This window comes from Chondrus crispus, genomic scaffold (assembly GCF_000350225.1).
Source record: "Chondrus crispus Stackhouse genomic scaffold, scaffold_78, whole genome shotgun sequence".
Lineage (NCBI taxonomy): Eukaryota > Rhodophyta > Florideophyceae > Gigartinales > Gigartinaceae > Chondrus > Chondrus crispus.
Genome location: NW_005178710.1, coordinates 11,763 through 30,936, shown reverse-complemented (window position 1 = coordinate 30,936; position 19,174 = coordinate 11,763). Strand labels below are relative to the sequence as shown.

The window sequence follows — 19,174 nt, the reverse complement described above, 5'->3', positions numbered from 1 at the left end:
GCAAGAGGTCGCAAGGGACATTGGGGCGTAGATGTGTTGTGCATATCGTTGAAGGGGAACGCTCCACAGCGTGTCGGTGAGCGCGGAAACGTGTTGTGTTCGCGATTGCAAAACAACGCACTTGTGCAGTTCATTAGTCACGGTGTTCGGCGTTAGGGACTGCTGGTCCATGACGTCAAGGCCCATGAGTGCGGGAACGTCAGCTGTCACAACATCCAGTGAGATGTAGATAGGAGGTATACCTGAGGGCGTGGCCAGAGGTAAATCGACTAGCCCGAGTGACTGGAAGACTGCATCGGCGAATTTAAATTTCTTTGGAGACTTGCGTAGGTGCGGGGACTTCAGTTTGTTTTTCGCAAAGATACGCCTCAGTTCGGGTAGGCCGATGACAGAGGTCGGTGCACCCGTATCAATGCAAAAACCTGGGTTTGCCACTTGCGGTGATGTCAGGGATGATACGAAGACCTGAGAGACAACGCAGTACGTGTCTGTAGGTTTGCGGCGTTTTACGGCTGTGCAATGGCCAATGCGAGATGAATTGTGGCGACGATGACTGGGAGGATGTCCTCGTCGCCTCAATGAAAATACTGTTCATCAGAGAATTGATGGAGGTCTGCGGAGAGCGTGTTCACTGCTTGATTGGATTCCAGTTCGCGCAGAAGGTGCACGTCGGACTCATTAAGCATGAGCTTTTTACTCTCTTCTTCAGATTCGCTCACGTGTGCGGAATGATCTGCATCATCGTCGGCGGTGTGTCGTGAGTGATGCGTTTCTTCAGCGGTAGCGGTCGTGGTTTTCCAATCCAGAATTTCTTGCAGATCGGCAGCAATTTCTTGTACGACATGCACAGCTGGAACGCCATTGCGAATACGGCTTTGGATTCTTGACATCACATTTCCAGTGCGGCAATTGCGGCGAAGATGATCATCAGCTCCGCAGTTACTGCAGCGTAAAATTTTGTTGTCCCTACCGATCGGGCTTTTCTTGGGATGAAAAGATCTTCCAAAGGAACGGTTGAAATCACGGCGAGGTGGCTCGCGTCCATATCTTTGGTAATTGGTTGGTAGCAAAGTTGAAGTGTCATGCTTGGACTCTTCTTCATGCAACTGAATACCTTCTTGCAAAGCCGTGACAAAGATGTGAAACGTAAATTTCAGGGTTGTGATCTGGCTTATTGCGCGGGATGCCCAACGGTGTCCCACGACTGCTGCTCTGAGGAACCTTGTCTTGTTAGAATCATGTCGAAATTGTTTCGGGCATTGCGGGGCCAAGGAGTTAATATGATCAACTAGCGACGTCAGGCCGTGGGAAGTCGTTGTAATCTCTTTTTCAGACATGAACTTCTCGATTCTTAGTTTTTCCAATTCAGACTGCACAGCGAGTTGGCGCGCATCCGAGTCATACTCTTGTCTCATCAATTCGCAAAGTGTGTCATAGTTCATATTGTGGTCTGCGTTTTGGAAAAAATGAGTCCGAGCTGGACCGGAAAACGCATTTATGAAAAAGGATGCCTTTTGTACCGGTGACAACTGCTGTTGCATCGCACAAATGTTGTAGTCCCTTATCGTGAAGTCGATAGATTCCGATATTTTTCCAGAGAATTTGCTGTCACGAAAGTACTGATGCACCCCTGTTGCCTTTTTCGGGTCGTCATAGGTTACGTGTTGGGCGATCTGAGGCTCTTCTTGTGAAAAAGGAGGCCTGATATTCTCTCGGTTTGGTAAAGTAGTACGGCTGAATTTTTTAGACGTTTCTTGCGGATCATCCAGCCTAGGAGGCGTATTGTTGGTCTGAAATTCGGGAGAGCTGATATTGATAGTATCCGCTTTGTAGTTCTCTGCTTCTTTTTCAACCGGGACGTGTTTGGCGATATTCGTCAGAATTGTGATGTCATTATGACAGCGATATGCCACCAGAATGTCATGTAGTGACTCAATAGGCAGCTTCAAGGCATTAACAAGCCAAATATGGTTCATCAGTGTCTTGTCAGCTCGAACGGTTGGGTCAAAATTTTTCATCATCTCGTTCGGAACGGTCAACACGTCATAAAATTCAGAAACTTGTCGAAGAACCATCACAGGGAAGCAAGGTTCGCTGAAGTATTTTGTCGAAAAAAAAGAGCCGTTCGTGGGAACCAAAGAAGTTATATGTTCAGATATGATTTCTTTTTCCTCTTCTTCGTCAGGGGGATAGCATTCCAAAACAGATTTGGCAGCTTCGATAAGCTGCTTGCCGATGTCGGATTTCGATGAAAAGGTGGTACATCGACGTATTAGCTTTTCGTGTTGAGCCTTCCTTTTTTCGGCATGTTCGAGACTTGGATCGACGGGGCGTTTGGAGCTCTGCGATCTAGTCGTCATTTTCCAGAATCGTGTAACAGCAAATCCGGATTGTCGCTGCACACGAGGGTCTGGGCTGACAGCGCGATCTCAGTCCAAGCTGAGACGAGGGAAGACGTTGTCAGGTAGCGGAAGCGGTGGTGATTGTAGAGACGCGTGGGGGATCGAGGCTCTACGCTTCGGCGCAGGTAAAAGTAAAGTGACGATGGTCAGTCTTTACTTAGTTCCCTCTTGCCCTCGCTAGATCGAGAGAGGTGGTAGTCGCAGGTATATAATCGGACGGCGGCGCTCGTGGCTGAAAGCCACGAGCCGAAAGGCGAAAATAGAGTGGTGTCCGGTACTGTACAGGTACTGTATAGATACTGTACAGAGTGGCCGGCTCCACTCCATCGACACAACCAACAGAATCACTACAAATGTTTTGGCGAGTATACCTCCCCTCAAGCCACACTCAAGTACTTACAGTACCCATAACCTTACATGCATCCTAATAATGACAAATAATGTCAAAAATATCAAAAATATCAAAAAACAACAAAAAATGAAAGGTCTTTCTTTTTTTGTTGTTTTTTATGTTTTGCGCCAGTGTGCTTGAAGAAGTCTGGAGTTTGTAGAGCCTCAAGACATTTTCTGCGCAAGCACACTGGCGAGACACCGCACAACCGCCCCAATGGGCCCTGCCCCAAACACTTCAAGTGGCGCAGCCCCAAGGCACACCCCACGTACCCGCTTATCACAACGCAACCAACGCTGATATCACGACGTTCGCGCACAAACCACGCCCCAGCCTTGGAACCCCACGCTCCCCCTATCTCTGCCATTCACCCGTGTTCCCGCCTGTGCCATACCGCATCTACCTTGTACATGGGTAGCCCAGGGCACCCCCTTCAACCCTTCTTCTCCATTTCTGCCTATCCTCCCAACGACTCTCCCCTCCTTGCGCTCCAGCATGACGAAACAGCCAACTTCAAATCCGGAGCAACCGCGACTTCGCGCTTTTCGAGGGTTCAGAAACCGGTCTCACGGAGAAGTTCAACCGTCTCCGACCCCAGCACAGTTACCACTGCCCAAACCGTGCAAGACAATCCATGAAGAACTCGATTGCTTGCTATCCGCCTTCTCGCTTTTCCGGCCAATGATGCCTGAAGGATTCGACCTATTCGGCGTGCTTTTTGTCAACCGTGACCCTGACTGCCGCCATGAGCCGCCTGCGGTTACGTTCGCCAACCTTAAGAAAATTTGCAAAGACTATCAGGAAGAGCATGCAGCTAATGGTGCAACCACCGAGAAAAAAGAAGTAGTCGATAAGCTCCTTGATGATATGGAAAGGAACGTGGAAGCGACGCCAATAAACTACCGAGTTAGTCAGGCTAGTGCTACGGAGCACTCTGTTCTTGTCGCTTTGGACGCCAGTTTGCTCGGTGTCGTTACAGCTCAGGGGAATCGCGAAAGGACAATCACCGCCTCACGCGACGTGTCCGTCACTGCCTCAAGCTGCAAAATGTATCATGGCTACAAGCTACGGAAGCTGCTCTGGCAGAAGGCAGAGTTCTTTTTCACCAAGATTCTCGAGATGATCAACACCGACTTCGACTTCCAGGATGGTCAGCGAAGGATGATGGCTATTGTCACCAAAAAGATTATCGCCGATATTTCTATTTCTAGTGAGGAATCCAATCAGAGAGATACCGGCGCCGGTGTAGGGGGACCCGAGGGCACTGTCACTTTGCGAGGCAACTACCGTGTCTCGGATGCTGAAGCCGACGAGAAGCAAATATTTAGTGGTATAGCCGGAATTCACTTTCTCATGTTTCCAATCGAACGCTTGGACGAACATACGTTTCGTATTTACCCCGGCCTCCGTGTCGACGCGCCACGACGTGAGGATTCTGCAAACAATTCCAGCACTCGAAACGCCTACGAGAAGTGGTATAAGAATGGTGCGAACGAGGACATGGACGCCAACAGAACTCAAACCTTCAACATGCCAATGAACGCCACACGTAATTCTACATGCCCCCCCAGACCGGTTCTTGTTCTCACTGCAGAGCCTCAAAGAGAGGATGACACAGTGTCGTCGAGGAGTGAAAACACTCTAAGTGAGCAGATAGACGGAGGAGTCATCTCCGCGGAGGACCTTGTGGATGGAGACAGTGTTCTGTGCAGACCACATTTGAACCGCATCCCATACGTTGATATCAATCTGAAGCCCACGCTCAATGAGTTTGCCATGCGTCAGGTAACTCTCGCCCTAAAATTTCAGAGCGAAGCAGAACAAGACAAAAACATCGACGCCTCATTTCAAAGTCGGTATTGTTGCACTGCTCTTCGTCTTTTCCGAAGTGCATTACGGAAGAGATGTTATGGATCAACTATATACGCTCTAGAAGGTCTCGGGAATTTCTACAGTTGTAGCTCTCAGGCAACATCGAATGGAGCAGCAGCGAGGGCGTTCAAGTTCTGTGCAGTAGTTCTTCGGAACCCGCGCGAGAGTTATCGTGTATGGCTCCAAATCCTGATGGGAAAGGCTTGTCTGCGGTATGAGAATCGGCCGGAAGCTGTCCTCGCTCAAATGGTTGCAACTCCAAGTCCCTGGTCACGGATGCAATTCTTTCTTCGAAAAGTGCCTATCAAAGCGATGTTTCATCTCGGTCTTTTGCTGGAAGAAGGTACCGAGGGAGTGAAGCGAGACCCAGTTCGAGCTGTAGAGCTATACGATCGGGCGATCGCGGAGCGTGGTGACATCGAAGCGATGTTTCATCTCGGTAAATTGCTGCAAGAAGGTGGCGAGGGAGTGAAGCGAGACGCGGTACGAGCCATAGAGCTGTATGAGGGCGCCATCGAGAAGGGTGACAACGTCCGCGCCATGAATAATCTCGGTAATTTGTTGGTAGACGGTGGCGAGGGAGTAGAGCGAGACGCGATTCGAGCTATGGAGCTTTATGAGAGAGCCATCGAGAAGGGTGACAACGTCCTGGCAATGAATAATCTCGGTGTTTTGCTGGAAGAAGGTGGCGAGGGAGTGGAGCGAGACGCGATTCGAGCTATGGAGCTTTATGAGAGAGCCATCGAGAAGGGTGACAACGTCCTGGCAATGAATAATCTCGGTGTTTTGCTGAAAGAAGGTGGCGAGGGAGTGGAGCGAGACGCGATTCGAGCTATGGAGCTTTATGAGAGAGCCATCGAGAAGGGTGACAACGTCCTGGCAATGAATAATCTCGGTGTTTTGCTGAAAGAAGGTGGCGAGGGAGTAGAGCGAGACGCGATTCGAGCTATGGAGCTTTATGAGAGAGCCATCGAGAAGGGTGACAACGTCCTGGCAATGAATAATCTCGGTGTTTTGCTGAAAGAAGGTGGCGAGGGAGTGGAGCGAGACGCGATTCGAGCTATGGAGCTTTATGAGAGAGCCATCGAGAAGGGTGACAACGTCCTGGCAATGAATAATCTCGGTGTTTTGCTGAAAGAAGGTGGCGAGGGAGTGGAGCGAGACGCGATTCGAGCTATGGAGCTTTATGAGAGAGCCATCGAGAAGGGTGACATCGAGGCGATGAATAATCTCGGTGTTTTGCTGGAAGAAGGTGGCGAGGGAGTAGAGCGAGACGCGATTCGAGCTATGGAGCTTTATGAGAGAGCCATCGAGAAGGGTGACAACGTCCTGGCAATGAATAATCTCGGTGTTTTGCTGAAAGAAGGTGACGAGGGAGTAGAGCGAGACGCGATTCGAGCTATGGAGCTTTATGAGAGAGCCATCGAGAAGGGTGACATCGACGTGATGAATAATCTCGGTGTTTTGCTGGAAGAAGGTGACGAGGGGGTAGAGCGAGACGCGATTCGAGCTATGGAGCTTTATGAGAGAGCCATCGAGAAGGGTGACATCGACGTGATGAATAATCTCGGTGTTTTGCTGGAAGAAGGTGGCGAGGGAGTAGAACGAGACGCGATTCGAGCTATGGAGCTTTATGAGAGAGCCATCGAGAAGGGTGACAACGTCCTCGCCATGGGTAATCTTGGTAATTTGCTGCGAAAAGGTGGCGAGGGAGTAGAGAGAGACGCGATTCGAGCTGTGGAGCTTTATGAGAGAGCCATCGAGAAGGGTGACATCGACGCGATGAATAATCTCGGTAATTTGTTGGTAGACGGTGGCGAGGGAGTGGAGCAAGACGCGGTACGAGCTATGGAGCTTTATGAGAGCGCCATCGAAAAGGGTGACAACGTCCTCGCCATGGGTAATCTTGGTAATTTGCTGCGAAAAGGTGGCGAGGGAGTAGAGAGAGACGCGGTTCGAGCTATGGAGCTTTACGAGAGTGCCATCCAGAATGCTTCATGAGAGCGCCATCGAGAATGCTGACAACGTCGGGACGATGAAAAAACTTGGTTTTTATTCTGAAAAGGTGCCAAGGGAGTGAAGAGTAAGGTCGTACGAGCCGTGGAGCTGCCATGGCACAAATATTGGAACTCCGAGGTCTGATGCAAGTCTTTCTTCGGAAGGTTCCTCATAATTCAATATCCCACAACACTGGAAAGTGTCTTGAGATGTTCCTGCACGCCCTTCTCGAGAAGGAATGCGCAACCGAGCCGCCCCCTCATTAATTCTGAAATTCTGAAAATAAAGGCAACTGGCAGACGTGTCCCGTTCAGGAATCCGATCGCAACCGTCATTAGAAAGAAAAGTCTTGTCATTCGAAATGGCACCGAAAAGAAGGCCAGTAAGATAGAGCTCGCCTGTTGTTACCAACGCCGACTAGGTACTCATCGAGGGCACTCTTGTGTTACCTGCGCTCCGCATTAAGGGCAAGCAGAGTGGCGACTTCCCTTGGCGGCCGACGTATTCGATGCAGCGCGCGCCTGGACGTGGCACGACTCAACGCGCTTGTGCGGCACTTTTCTGTCATCTGAAGAATTGCTCGATTTCGCCATCTATCTCAAGCATATAAAAATAAGCAGGGGAAAGACTGGAAATGAGTGCCTGTTGTTGTACCTTGTTCTGCTGTACGAGCGAGCGTTGAACCAGGTTCCGGTCGGACCGCGGAAGAATTGGAAAATGAGAATCCGCAGACACATTGAAGAGGCTGCCAACAGCGATTCTACCAGTTTGAACGATTTTAATACAACAGTCCCTAGATTTGACAAATCTGAAGAATGGACCATTCCTGCCCTCCGCTTTTCCATGCTCTATCATCGCCGACAAGATATTTTTCCGTCTACGCAATCGACGTCGGTTCCCTCTTCCATTCGAGACTTGAAAGTGGAGAGCTACCCACTCATACATGACCAAATCTGCAAACGCAAAAGTCGAAAGACCTGTGGCGCAGTGTGAAGTATATTTACCAGGCTATCTGTGCGTGTTTTTCCAGTTCTGTTGGTCTGCGATGAAAGACATGCGCGATCTGAAGAGTGATTCTCATCCATCTGGCTATAATCGCATATTATCATTGTTTGTAAAAGGTGAGTGGGGAGGTTTGTATCAAAGGATTGACAGTTGTTCAATGCAGCCTCAGAAAAATGATGCAATCCTTACCATAGTCCTTCTAGTCGTGAAAAAGGGGAACAGAGTGAACGAAGGAATGATGGTGTGAGGTGGCAGGCGGGATATCAAGAAGAAAGAGATGTTGAATGTTATTTTTCTTTTATTCTCCCACTCTCCAACTCTGAGTATGGTTTCAAACTACAGTATTCATTGGATGGTTCTTGTCGAGGTGTGACGAATTTTAAAAGACTGTGCACAGGGAGAGGGGCATGAATAGGGACTTGATAAATGGGGCACGGCAAGAAGGGGTCATCCAAGTTATTGTTCCCGTGCTACAGAAGTGTGCGCTGCTGCAAATCCCTGGCACCGTTACAGTATACGAATCGCCTCCTGCGCTATTCTTCATACCCGTAAGAAAAGCTGGTGTCTAGATGATAAGTGACCTCATATGAGGCTACTTTTCAACTTATTTTTCTCGACTTGCGCTTGCTCAACAAGAAGGAAATATATAGTCTCGCCACCGCAGTTGAATTCTGCGTCTGGGTTGCGGAAGGATGGCGATTGGTGAGACCAGCCAGCCATTTTTAGAGTGCCTAAAAAAGAAGGCTTTTGACCAACCTCAAAACGTTGTACGTTGATATCTTCGAAACCAAAAGGCCTGTATAAAATGTCAGGTAAAATGTCGAGAAAGTGTCAACCGGGTATTGAAACTTCGTCAGATTCGCAGTCTTTTTACGTATTCACAACTGCTATCCCAATGTTTTGCAAGATGTTATTGCCGAGGGGATGTACGTTGAAGAAATGGCGCCGAAATTGACTTTATAAAGTTTCGATTTAAGGTTGTCCGTAAAATAACGCGCTGTTTCGTTTCATTTGCCCACAAAATCGCTGGACGTAAAGGAGACCCGAGATTGAAAAATTCCACCACGAGTTTTGCGGACTGACCTCCAGCAGGGTGCCTGCCCGCAACAAACGCAAGTCTGGTACATCGTTGTGCCGCCCGACGAATCGCGTGCACCTGCGCGAATACTCGCTGAAGAGAATATTGTAGCTCGCCACAAGGATAGAATGGTTCTTCAGTCGAAAGGGCGATGTGTTTTGTCTTCTTGACAGGCTGAGGGGGGCCGATTGGAGAGGACCGTTTTTTAGAAGCTTCTACTTGTCTATCTTTCGCGGTTGCTTCGGCGGCATCTGTGGCAGATCCTGTCGCGCTTTCATCCGTTGATGGACTTTGAAGCGATAGAGGCGTCCATGACGCATATCGATACGACCCGTGCAGTCTGAGACTCGTTTGTGCAGATGAAAAGAACGGAAAACCCACTTCGTTTTCCTTCAAGACGGGTCGATCCGGCACTGCCGTGATCAGGCGGATGTGAAACTCGTGGAAAACTCACATGCCCCAAGTTTTCGGTATGCTGTGAGTTTTGCCAACGCGTTGAAAAAATTTCGTTTAGAAAATATGAGCAAACACTCTGTCAAAACACGCGTTTTCGTGACTTTTACAGACCATGCCTTTACGGACAACCTTACTGTGGACCGTAGTGCTGCGAAAAATAAATACAGTGCAAGCCCGATATTTCGCAAGGGCCTCACATGTCTCGCTGCTACAGAACAGCGATACGCAGGCAGTGGGGAGAGCGCATACAGTACGGCGGGACCAATAAAGAGGGTAGCATGGACGCCTTACTTAAAGTGGCAACGAGGGGCGACCACAGAAACTTCTAGCGGAACCGGGGATCCAATCATGGATGGAGTTGTCGTTGATCCAAAACTGACCCGCTGCTGCTCCACTCCTGTACACAAACGTGTCCTCTGTTCAGCGAAACTGAACTGGAATACTGCAAATTCACTCGTCGAGAAGAAGGAATATGGCTGCATATCTTGCCTGTACCCAAGGGTACTGTATCACCACCACGGCGAAGGCATGGGCCGGATCGACACCCCCTCGCGAGACCACCTCTCAACGACACACACGGTGAAGATTGAATGCGGAAAATCAAAACATTATTATTATTATTAAAATAATAACAAAAAACAACAAAAAAACATAAAAGACATTTGACACCCTCCACAACATCAAAACTTCATCTGCGCAAGCACACTGGCGAAACATTGCACAACAGCCCCACTGAGCGCTGCCCCAAACACTGCCCTGGCGCTGCCAGGTGGCGCCAGCTCCATATCACACCCCACGTACCCGCTCATCACAACGGCACCAACGCCGATATCACGACGTTCGCGCACGAACCACGCCCCAGCCTTGGAACCCCACGCTCCCCCTATCTCTGCCATTCACCCGTGTTCCCGCATGTGCCATACCGCATGCACCTTACAAATGGGTAACACAGGGCACCCCCTTTAACCCTTCTTCTCCATTTCTGCCTGTCCTCCCAACCACTCTCCCCTCCTTGCGCTCCAGCATGACGAAACAGCCGACTTCACGTCCGCAGCAACCGCGACGTCGCGCTTTTCCATGGTTCACAAACCAGCGTCCCGGAGAAGTTCAACCGTCACCGCTCCCGGCACAGTCACCACTGCCCAAACCGTGCAAGACAATTCATGAAGAACTCGATTGCTTGCTCTCCGCCTTCTCGCTTTTCCGCCCAATGATCCCCCGCCGATTCAAGCTATTTGGCGTGCTCTATGTCAACCCTGACCCGGACTGCCGCCATGAGCCGCCTGAAGTTACGATCGCCAACCTTAAGCAAATTTGCGAAGACTATCGGGAAGAGCATGCAGCTAATGGTGCAACCCCCGAGATCATAAGAGTAGTCGATGAGCTCCTTGGTGATATAGAAAGGAAGGTCGAAGCAGCGCCAGTAGCCTTTCAGGTTAATCAGGCTAGTGCTACGGAGCACTCTGTTCTTGTCGCCTTGGACGCCAGTTTGCTCGGTGCCGTTACAGCTCAGGGGAATCACGAAAGGACAATCACCGCCTCACGCGACGTGTCCGTCACTGCCTCAAGCTGCGAAATGTATCATGGCTACAAGCTACGGAAGCTGCTCTGGCAGAACGCGGAATTCTTTTTCACCAAGATTCTCGAGATGATCGACACCGACTTCGACTTCCAGGATGGTCAGCGAAGGATGATGGCTGTTGTCACCAGAAAGATTATCGCCGACATTTCTATTTCTAGTGAGGCATCCAATCAGAGAGATAGCGGCGCCGGTGTAGGGGGACCTGAGGGCACTGTCACTTTGCGAGGCAACTACCGTGTCTCGGATGCTGCGGCCAACAACAAGGAAATATTTGGTGGCATTGCTGGAATTCACTTTCTCATGTTTCCAATCGAACGCTTGGACGAACATACGTTTCGTATTCGCCCCGGCGTCACTGTCGACGCGGAACGACGTGAGGATTCCGCAAACCATTCCAGCACTCGAAACGCCTACGAAAAGTGGTATAAGAATGGTGCGAGCGAGGACATGGACGCCAACAGAACTCAAACCTTCAACATGCCAAAGGACGCCACACGTAATTCTACATGTCCCCCCAGACCGGCCCTTGTTCTCACTGCAGAGCCTCAAAGAGAGAATGGCACACCGTCGTCGAGGAGTGAAAACATTCTACGTGAGCAGATAGACGGAGGAGTCATCTCCGCGGAGGACCTTGTGGATGGAGACAGTGTTCTGTTGAGACCTCATTTGAACCGCATCCCATACGTTGATATCAATCTCAAGCCTGCGCTCAATGAGTTCGCCACGCGTCAGGTATCCCTAGCCCTAAAATTTCAGAGCGAAACAGAGCAAGACAGAACTATCTACACCTCACTTCAAAGTCGGGATCGTTGCACTGCTCTTCGTCTTTTCCGAAGCGCATTACGGAAGAGATGTTATGGATCAACTATATACGCTCTAGAATGCCTCGGGGATTTCTACAGTTGTAGCTCTGAGGCAGCATCGAATGAGCCAGCAGCGAGGGCATTCAAGTTTTGTGCAGTAGTTCTTCGGAACCCTCGGGAGAGTTATGGTGTATGGCTCCAAATCCTGATGGGAAAGGCTCGTCTGCGGTATGAGAATCGGCCGGAAGCTGTCATTGCTGAAATAGTTGCAACTCCAAGTCCCTGGTCACGGATGCAATTCTTTCTTCGAAAAGTGCCTATCAAAGCGATGTTTCATCTCGGTCTTTTGCTGGAAGAAGGTGCCGAGGGAGTGAAGCGAGACCCAGTTCGAGCTGTAGAGCTATACGAGCGGGCGATCGCGGAGCGTGGTGACATCGAAGCGATGTTTCATCTCGGTAAATTGCTGCGAAAAGGTGCCGATGGAGTAGAGCGAGACGCGGTACGAGCCATAGAGCTGTATGGGCGCGCTATCGAGAAGGGTGACCACGTCGATGCGGTGTACAAACCACGCCCCAGCCTTGGAACCCCACGCTCCCTATCTCTGCCATTCACCCGTGTTCCCGCATGTGCCATACCGCATGCACCTTACAAATGGGTAACACAGGGCACCCCCTTTAACCCTTCTCCATTCCTGCCTGTCCTCCCAACCACTCTCCCCTCCTTGCGCTCCAGCATGACGAAACAGTCGACTTCACGTCCGCAGCAACCGCGACGTCGCGCTTTTCCAGGGTTCAGAAACCGGCGTCCCGGAGAAGTTCAATCGTCACCGCTCCCGGCACAGTCACCACTGCCCAAACCGTGCAAGACAATTCATGAAGAACTCGATTGCTTGCTCTCCGCCTTCTCGCTTTTCCGCCCAATGATCCCCGACCAATTCAAGCTATTTGGCGTGCTCTATGTCAACCCTGACCCGGACTGCCGCCATGAGCCGCCTGAAGTTACGACCGCCAACCTTAAGCAAATTTGCGAAGACTATCGGGAAGAGCATGCAGCTAATGGTGCAACCCCCGAGATCATAAGAGTAGTCGATGAGCTCCTTGGTGATATGGAAAGGAACGTCGAAGCAGAGCCAGTAGCCTTTCAGGTTAGTCAGGCTAGTGCTACGGAGGACTCTGTTCGTGTCGCTTTGGACGCCAGGTTGCTCGGTGTCGTTACAGCTCAGGGGAATCGCGAAAGGACAAGCACCGCCGCACGCGACGTGTCCCTCACTGTCTCAAGCTGCGAAAAGTATCATGGCTTCAAGCTACGGAAGCTGCTCTGGCAGAACGCGGAATTCTTTTTCACCAAGATTCTCGAGATGATCGACACCGACTTCGACTTCCAGGATGGTCAGCGAAGGATGATGGCTATTGTCACCAAAAAGATTATCGCCGATATTTCTATTTCTAATGAGGCATCCAATCAGAGAGATACCGGCGCCGGTGTAGGGGGACCTGAGGGCACTGTCACTTTGCAAGCCGACTACCGTGTCTCGGATGCTGAAGCCGACGAGAAGCAAATATTTAGTGGTATAGCCGGAATTCACTTTCTCATGTTTCCAATCGAACGCTTGGACGAACATACGTTTCGTATTCGCCCCGGCGTCACTGTCGACGCGGAACGACGTGAGGATTCTGCAAACAATTCCAGCACTCGAAACGCCTACGAAAAGTGGTATAAGAATGGTGCGAGCGAGGATATGGACGCCAACAGAACTCAAACCTTCAACATGCCAAAGGACGCCACACGTAATTCTACATGTCCCCCCAGACCGGCCCTTGTTCTCACTGCAGAGCCTCAAAGAGAGGATGACACACCGTCGAGGAGTGAAGACATTCTACGTGAGCAGATAGACGGAGGAGTCATCTCCGCGGAGGACCTTGTGGATGGAGACAGTGTTCTGTTGAGACCTCATTTGAACCGCATCCCATACGTTGATATCAATCTCAAGCCTGCGCTCAATGAGTTCGCCACGCGTCAGGTATCCCTAGCCCTAAAATTTCAGAGCGAAACAGAGCAAGACAGAACTATCTACACCTCACTTCAAAGTCGGGATCGCTGCACTGCTCTTCGTCTTTTCCGAAGCGCATTACGGAAGAGATGTTATGGATCAACTATATACGCTCTAGAATGCCTCGGGGATTTCTACAGTTGTAGCTCTGAGGCAGCATCGAATGAGCCAGCAGCGAGGGCATTCAAGTTTTGTGCAGTAGTTCTTCGGAACCCTCGGGAGAGTTATGGTGTATGGCTCCAAATCCTGATGGGAAAGGCTCGTCTGCGGTATGAGAATCGGCCGGAAGCTGTCATTGCTGAAATAGTTGCAACTCCAAGTCCCTGGTCACGGATGCAATTCTTTCTTCGAAAAGTGCCTATCAAAGCGATGTTTCATCTCGGTCTTTTGCTGGAAGAAGGTACCGAGGGAGTGAAGCGAGACCCAGTTCGAGCTGTAGAGCTATACGAGCGGGCGATCGCGGAGCGTGGTGACATCGAAGCGATGTTTCATCTCGGTAAATTGCTGCGAAAAGGTGCCGATGGAGTGGAGCGAGACGCGGTACGAGCCATAGAGCTGTATGGGCGCGCTATCGAGAAAGGTGACCACGTCGATGCGATGTACAACCTCGGTGTTTTGCTCGAAGAAGGTGCCGAAGGAGTAGAGCGTAACGCCGTGCGAGCAGCAGAGCTGTATGAGCGGGCTATCGAGAAGGGTGACCACGTCAAGGCGATGCACAACCTTGGTGTTTTGCTCAAAAAAGGTGCCGAAGCAGTAGAGCGTAACGCCGTGCGAGCAGCAGAGCTGTATGGGTGCGCTATCGAGAAAGGTGAGGACGTCAAGGCGATGTACATCCTCGGTCTTTTGCTCCACAAAGGTGCCGAAGGAGTAGAGCGTAACGCCGTGCGAGCAGCAGAGCTGTATGAGCGGGCTATCGAGAAGGGTGACCACGTCAAGGCGATGCACAACCTTGGTGTTTTGCTCAAAAAAGGTGCCGAAGGAGTAGAGCGTAACGCAGTGCGAGCAGCAGAGCTGTATGGGCGCGCTATCGAGAAGGGTGACCACGTCAAGGCGATGTACAACCTCGGTGTTTTGCTCTCAAAAGGTGCCGAAGGAGTAGAGCGTGACGCCGTGCGAGCAGCAGAGCTGTATGGGCGCGCTATCGAGAAAGGTGAGGACGTCAAGGCGATGTACAACCTCGGTGTTTTGCTCCACAAAGGTGCCGAAGGAGTAGAGTTAACGCCGTGCGAGCAGCAGAGCTGTATGAGCGGGCTATCGAGAAGGGTGAAGACGTCGATGCCATGGTGAACCTCAGTAGTTTGCTCAAAAAAGGTGCCGAAGGAGTAGAGTTAACGCCGTGCGAGCAGCAGAGCTGTATGAGCGGGCTATCGAGAAGGGTGAAGACGTCGATGCCATGGTGAACCTCAGTAGTTTGCTCAAAAAAGGTGCCGAAGGAGTAGAGCGTAACGCCGTGCGATCTATGGAGCTGTATGAGCGCGCTATCGAGAAGGGTGAGGTCGGGTGAGGTCGTCGATACCATGGTGAACCTCGGTAGTTTGCTGAAACAAGGTGCCGAAGGAGTGGAGCGTCACGCGGTGCGCGCCGTGGCATTGTATGATCGTGCAATGGCGAAAGGAAATTCCGGTAACGCGACTTGCAATCTTGCGATGACGTTGAGGGACGGAGCGGAAGGGGTGGAGCGCAATGCGGTGCGTGCGGTGGAGCTGTTTGAGATGGACATCAAGGAACGGAAGCAGAGCAAGTCAATGATGTGTCTTGGAAACATGATGCGGGACGGGGCGGACGGCGTGGCCCGCGACACGGATCGGGCGATACAGTTGTACGGGATGGCGGTCGAGGAAGACAACAACGCGGAGGTGGTAGCCCAACTTGCGGCGTTGCAGCGGGACAGATCAGACGGCAGTACGCGGGACGAGGGTGAGTGATAAGTTCTCACTCACCCTCGCCGTCTTCGGGGGGCGGGGTAGAAGGCGAGGGTAGTGGGGGAGAGGTACCCTTCTCACTGGCTCAATGTGGGACGCATAAGAAGTTATGATAAATATGCGAATGCAGTGCGTATTCGAAGAAAATTGCCTTTATTTGGACGGGAGAATTGGTCTCCAAAGTGTGCCAGGGTCAAAGTGGGACGACGAGAAATTTCATGTCTTGCACGCTTCATCTGTAATGGGAGAGACCCAACAAAGCCGACGCTGCCGTGTGCTTGCGGGTCCTCAACAACTCGCCTTCCTCAACCTGCATCCGCTGTTTTCGGGCTCTTGGCCATTGCGAAATTGGCAAGTCGTCGCAAACTATGTCTTCGAGAGGCGACACCGCAGACTGCGCTTTCAGACGTTTCTGAGAGTCAATATTTTTTTTGTTTGCAGTATCATTCTCTACATTAAACTCCTGAATGTGATAAACGTTGGGTACGGGCGCTTTTGGAGGATTCCGCCCCTCGAAACGAGCACGAACGGACTGCAAATTGCCAACCGTCGCTGCGTTTCCTGTTGCGAGGAATTTTCTATTAGATTTCTTAGGTGTGGGGTTCTTTGACAGGCATATATTCTTTCTCAGAATGTTGCGCAACACATAATCATTATTGAGAGCGACGGAAACCTCTGCAAAAGCATGAGCAGAAAACTGACCGTTTGTAAGAGCATGTGAATATGTTTCATCAAACGAATATATTTAATTCGTTGCGAAATAGTTTAGCAAAATCATATGCGCGAAACTATGCAGCGCGGCATTATAATTTTGGTGTCACAATTTGAGCCTTGTCACAGATTGAGCCTGTGAGAAGGGTAGAGCGAGACGCGATTCGAGCTATGGAGCTTTATGAGAGAGCCATCGAGAAGGGTGACATCGACGCGATGACTAATCTCGGTGTTTTGCTGGTAGAAGGTGACGAGGGAGTAGAGCGAGACGCGGCACGAGCTATGGAGCTTTATGAGAGATCCATTGAGAAGGGTAACAACGTCACTGCTATGAAGAATCTTGGAAATTTGCTGGTAGACGGTTGGGAGGGAGTGGAGCGAGACGCAGTACGAGCTATAGAGCTTTTTGAGAGCGCCATCGAGAAGGGTAACATCCACGCCATGGTTTGTCTCGGCAATTTGCTGCGAAAAGGTGGCGAGGGAGTGGAGCGAGACGCGGTACGAGCTATGGAGCTTTATGAGAGCGCCATCGAGAAGGGTGACAACGTCCTCGCCATGGGTAATCTTGGTAATTTGCTGCGAAAAGGTGGCGAGGGAGTGCAGCGGGACGCGGTTCGAGCTATGGAGCTTTACGAGAGTGCCATCCAGAATGCTTCATGAGAGCGCCATCGAGAATGCTGACAACGTCGGGACGATGAAAACTTGGTTTTTTATTCTGAAAAGGTGCCAAGGGAGTGAAGAGTAAGGTCGTACGAGCCGTGGAGCTGCCATGGGACAAATATTGGAACTCCGAGGTCTGATGCAAGTCTTTCTTCGGAAGGTTCCTCATAATTCAATATCGCACAACACTGGAAAGTGTCTTGAGATGTTCCTGCACGCCCTTCTCGAGAAGGAATGCGCAACCGAGCCGCCCCCTCATTAATTCTGAAACTCTGAAAATAAAGGCAACTGGCAGACGTGTCCCGTTCAGGAATCCGATCGCAACCGTCATTAGAAAGAAAAGTCTTGTCATTCGAAATGGCACCGAAAAGAAGGCCAGTAAGATAGAGCTCGCCTGTTGTTACCAACGCCGACTAGGTACTCATCGAGGGCACTCTTGTGTTACCTGCGCTCCGCATTAAGGGCAAGCAGAGTGGCGACTTCCCTTGGCGGCCGACGTATTCGATGCAGCGCGCGCCTGGACGTGGCACGACTCAACGCGCTTGTGCGGCACTTTTCTGTCATCTGAAGAATTGCTCGATTTCGCCATCTATCTCAAGCATATAAAAATAAGCAGGGGAAAGACTGGAAATGAGTGCCTGTTGTTGTACCTTGTTCTGCTCTACGAGCGAGCGTTGGACCAGGTTCCGGTCGGACCGCGGAAGAATTGGAAAATGAGAATCCGCAGACACATTGAAGAGGCTGCCAACAGCGATTCTACCAGTTTGAACGATTTTAATACCACGTCATCGCCACACGGCGATTTGCAGAAGCTCGGAGAGCGTGGTGCAACAGTCCCTAGATTTGACAAATCTGAAGAATGGACCATTCTTGCTCTCCGCTTTTCCATGCTCTATCATCGCCGACAAGATATTTTTCCGTCTACGCAATCGACGGCGGTTCGCTCGACGGCGGTTCCCTCTTCCATTCGAGATTTGAAAATGGAGAGCTACCCACCCACACATGACCAAATCTGCAAACGCAACAGTCGAAAGACCTGTGGCGCAGTGTGAAGTATATTTACCAGGCTATCTGTGTGTGTTTTTCCAGCTCTGTTGGTCTGCGATGGAAGACATGCGCGATCTGAAGAGAATAAGTATCGAGATAGTGTGAGAGGCGAAAGGTAATGTTGTATGTTTTTTTGGACATGCTACTGTGCGGTATTCTGGTAATCACTTGTTTCCCTAGGTATCCTTCTCTACGTACATAGCAGCGCGTTCGTCTTAAATTAGCCTCGTACCGGATTTGGGGCAGATGCAGCACCAGGCCAGACGCTTTCTTTTGGCGGGCTTGTCGCACTGATTGGGCAATTAGGTCGATCTTCTCATGGGCTGGTTTAAGCATAAGGACTCATCCTTACCTAGATGTCAAGCCATGTGCCTCACCTGCAGGAAGCCCTTTTTGTGGCTAACATGAAATGAAATCATTCGGTTTTGACTACAACTTCTTCAACGTACTTGCCCTCGACAAAACCTTGGTGCAGCAGATTTGAATGCCTTCAGTAGCGAAGAAATTGATGTAGTTATACTGCGCGCATTCTTCTTTTGTACAGTAGATAAGAGGGAGGGATTTGGTAAACAGTGGGTGAGGATGAACAAAAAGGCTGCACTGGTACGTATGTGATGTACAGCAAAGCTCAAGTCACCTGCGCTAGCAAAGTTACTTTTGCATTTGTTATGGATCAAATACACGGTATAAGAGCAAAGAGCAAAACAAGTTTGAAAAGTGATGTAGAGAAGTGAGAAGAGTGAAGATTGCACTCCTAAAGCGAAATTTACAACTTGTACAAATCGACACGACTCCAAACGCGACCTCCACCGCAGCCTAGCGTCCGGCGCCCGGCAAAGCAAGGCAGCTCCCCCTTGCGCTTCTCAGAGCGTGGCGGTGTTCGCGGCGGACGGGGCCTGCGTGGGCGGTGGGTAGAAGTCGGGGAAGCACTTGTGCATGCTGGCGTCGGTGAACAGGACGCACTTCTTTCCAGTGGGGGCCTCCAGGCAGCGGTTGGAAGCGCAAGTGAGGCGGGTCTCGCACGGGGCGCACTCGGGGTGGAAGCAGGCGGCCACGCTAGCGGCGGAGGCGTCGACCAGGCACTTGCGCTGGTGGCACAGGCCCGACGCGCACTGGCTCGCGTCGAAGCACGACTCGCACGCGTGCTTGTGCATGGTCGGGTGGGCCTCCTCACGCGACAGCACCGGCAGGTCTGCG

General features: G+C 50.8%; 6 protein-coding genes; 4 read left to right on the top strand and 2 right to left on the bottom strand.

Annotated features, from left to right (window-relative positions):
- Nucleotides 1-3,095: 3,095 nt before the first annotated feature.
- On the bottom strand, nucleotides 3,096-3,185 carry CHC_T00007544001 (hypothetical protein). The gene has a single exon (XM_005711189.1). The coding sequence runs from the start codon at nucleotides 3,183-3,185 to the stop codon at nucleotides 3,096-3,098; it is 90 nt and encodes a 29-aa protein (XP_005711246.1).
- Nucleotides 3,186-3,203: 18 nt separating this feature from the next.
- CHC_T00007543001 (hypothetical protein) lies at nucleotides 3,204-3,431 on the top strand. Its single transcript, XM_005711188.1, has one exon. The coding sequence runs from the start codon at nucleotides 3,204-3,206 to the stop codon at nucleotides 3,429-3,431; it is 228 nt and encodes a 75-aa protein (XP_005711245.1).
- Nucleotides 3,432-3,660: 229 nt separating this feature from the next.
- Nucleotides 3,661-6,976, top strand: CHC_T00008999001 (Sel1-repeat containing protein). XM_005711187.1 is given in 2 exon segments: nucleotides 3,661-6,666; nucleotides 6,667-6,976. The coding sequence occupies 1 exon segment, from the start codon at nucleotides 3,661-3,663 to the stop codon at nucleotides 6,664-6,666; it is 3,006 nt and encodes a 1,001-aa protein (XP_005711244.1). The 3' UTR covers nucleotides 6,667-6,976.
- A 251-nt stretch (nucleotides 6,977-7,227) lies between these two features.
- Nucleotides 7,228-7,518, bottom strand: CHC_T00007542001 (hypothetical protein). The gene has a single exon (XM_005711186.1). The coding sequence runs from the start codon at nucleotides 7,516-7,518 to the stop codon at nucleotides 7,228-7,230; it is 291 nt and encodes a 96-aa protein (XP_005711243.1).
- Nucleotides 7,519-10,449: 2,931 nt separating this feature from the next.
- Nucleotides 10,450-14,052, top strand: CHC_T00008282001 (Sel1-repeat containing protein). Its single transcript, XM_005711185.1, has 3 exons — nucleotides 10,450-10,490; nucleotides 10,691-13,776; nucleotides 13,958-14,052. The coding sequence occupies exons 1-3, from the start codon at nucleotides 10,450-10,452 to the stop codon at nucleotides 14,050-14,052; spliced, it is 3,222 nt and encodes a 1,073-aa protein (XP_005711242.1).
- A 1,748-nt stretch (nucleotides 14,053-15,800) lies between these two features.
- On the top strand, nucleotides 15,801-16,169 carry CHC_T00007541001 (hypothetical protein). Its single transcript, XM_005711184.1, has one exon. The coding sequence runs from the start codon at nucleotides 15,801-15,803 to the stop codon at nucleotides 16,167-16,169; it is 369 nt and encodes a 122-aa protein (XP_005711241.1).
- Nucleotides 16,170-19,174: the final 3,005 nt, after the last annotated feature.

Coding starts and splice junctions, on each gene's coding strand:
- CHC_T00007544001 (XM_005711189.1), bottom strand. CDS start 3,185: ATGGCACAGGCGGGAACACGGGTGAATGGCAGAGATAGGGGGAGCGTG.
- CHC_T00007543001 (XM_005711188.1), top strand. CDS start 3,204: ATGGGTAGCCCAGGGCACCCCCTTCAACCCTTCTTCTCCATTTCTGCC.
- CHC_T00008999001 (XM_005711187.1), top strand. CDS start 3,661: ATGGAAAGGAACGTGGAAGCGACGCCAATAAACTACCGAGTTAGTCAG.
- CHC_T00007542001 (XM_005711186.1), bottom strand. CDS start 7,518: ATGATAGAGCATGGAAAAGCGGAGGGCAGGAATGGTCCATTCTTCAGA.
- CHC_T00008282001 (XM_005711185.1), top strand. CDS start 10,450: ATGTCAACCCTGACCCGGACTGCCGCCATGAGCCGCCTGAA. Junction 10,491..10,690: donor GCCGCCATGAGCCGCCTGAA/GTTACGATCGCC, acceptor CTTGGACGCCAG/TTTGCTCGGTGCCGTTACAG. Junction 13,777..13,957: donor ATGCCTCGGGGATTTCTACA/GTTGTAGCTCTG, acceptor TGCAACTCCAAG/TCCCTGGTCACGGATGCAAT.
- CHC_T00007541001 (XM_005711184.1), top strand. CDS start 15,801: ATGGGAGAGACCCAACAAAGCCGACGCTGCCGTGTGCTTGCGGGTCCT.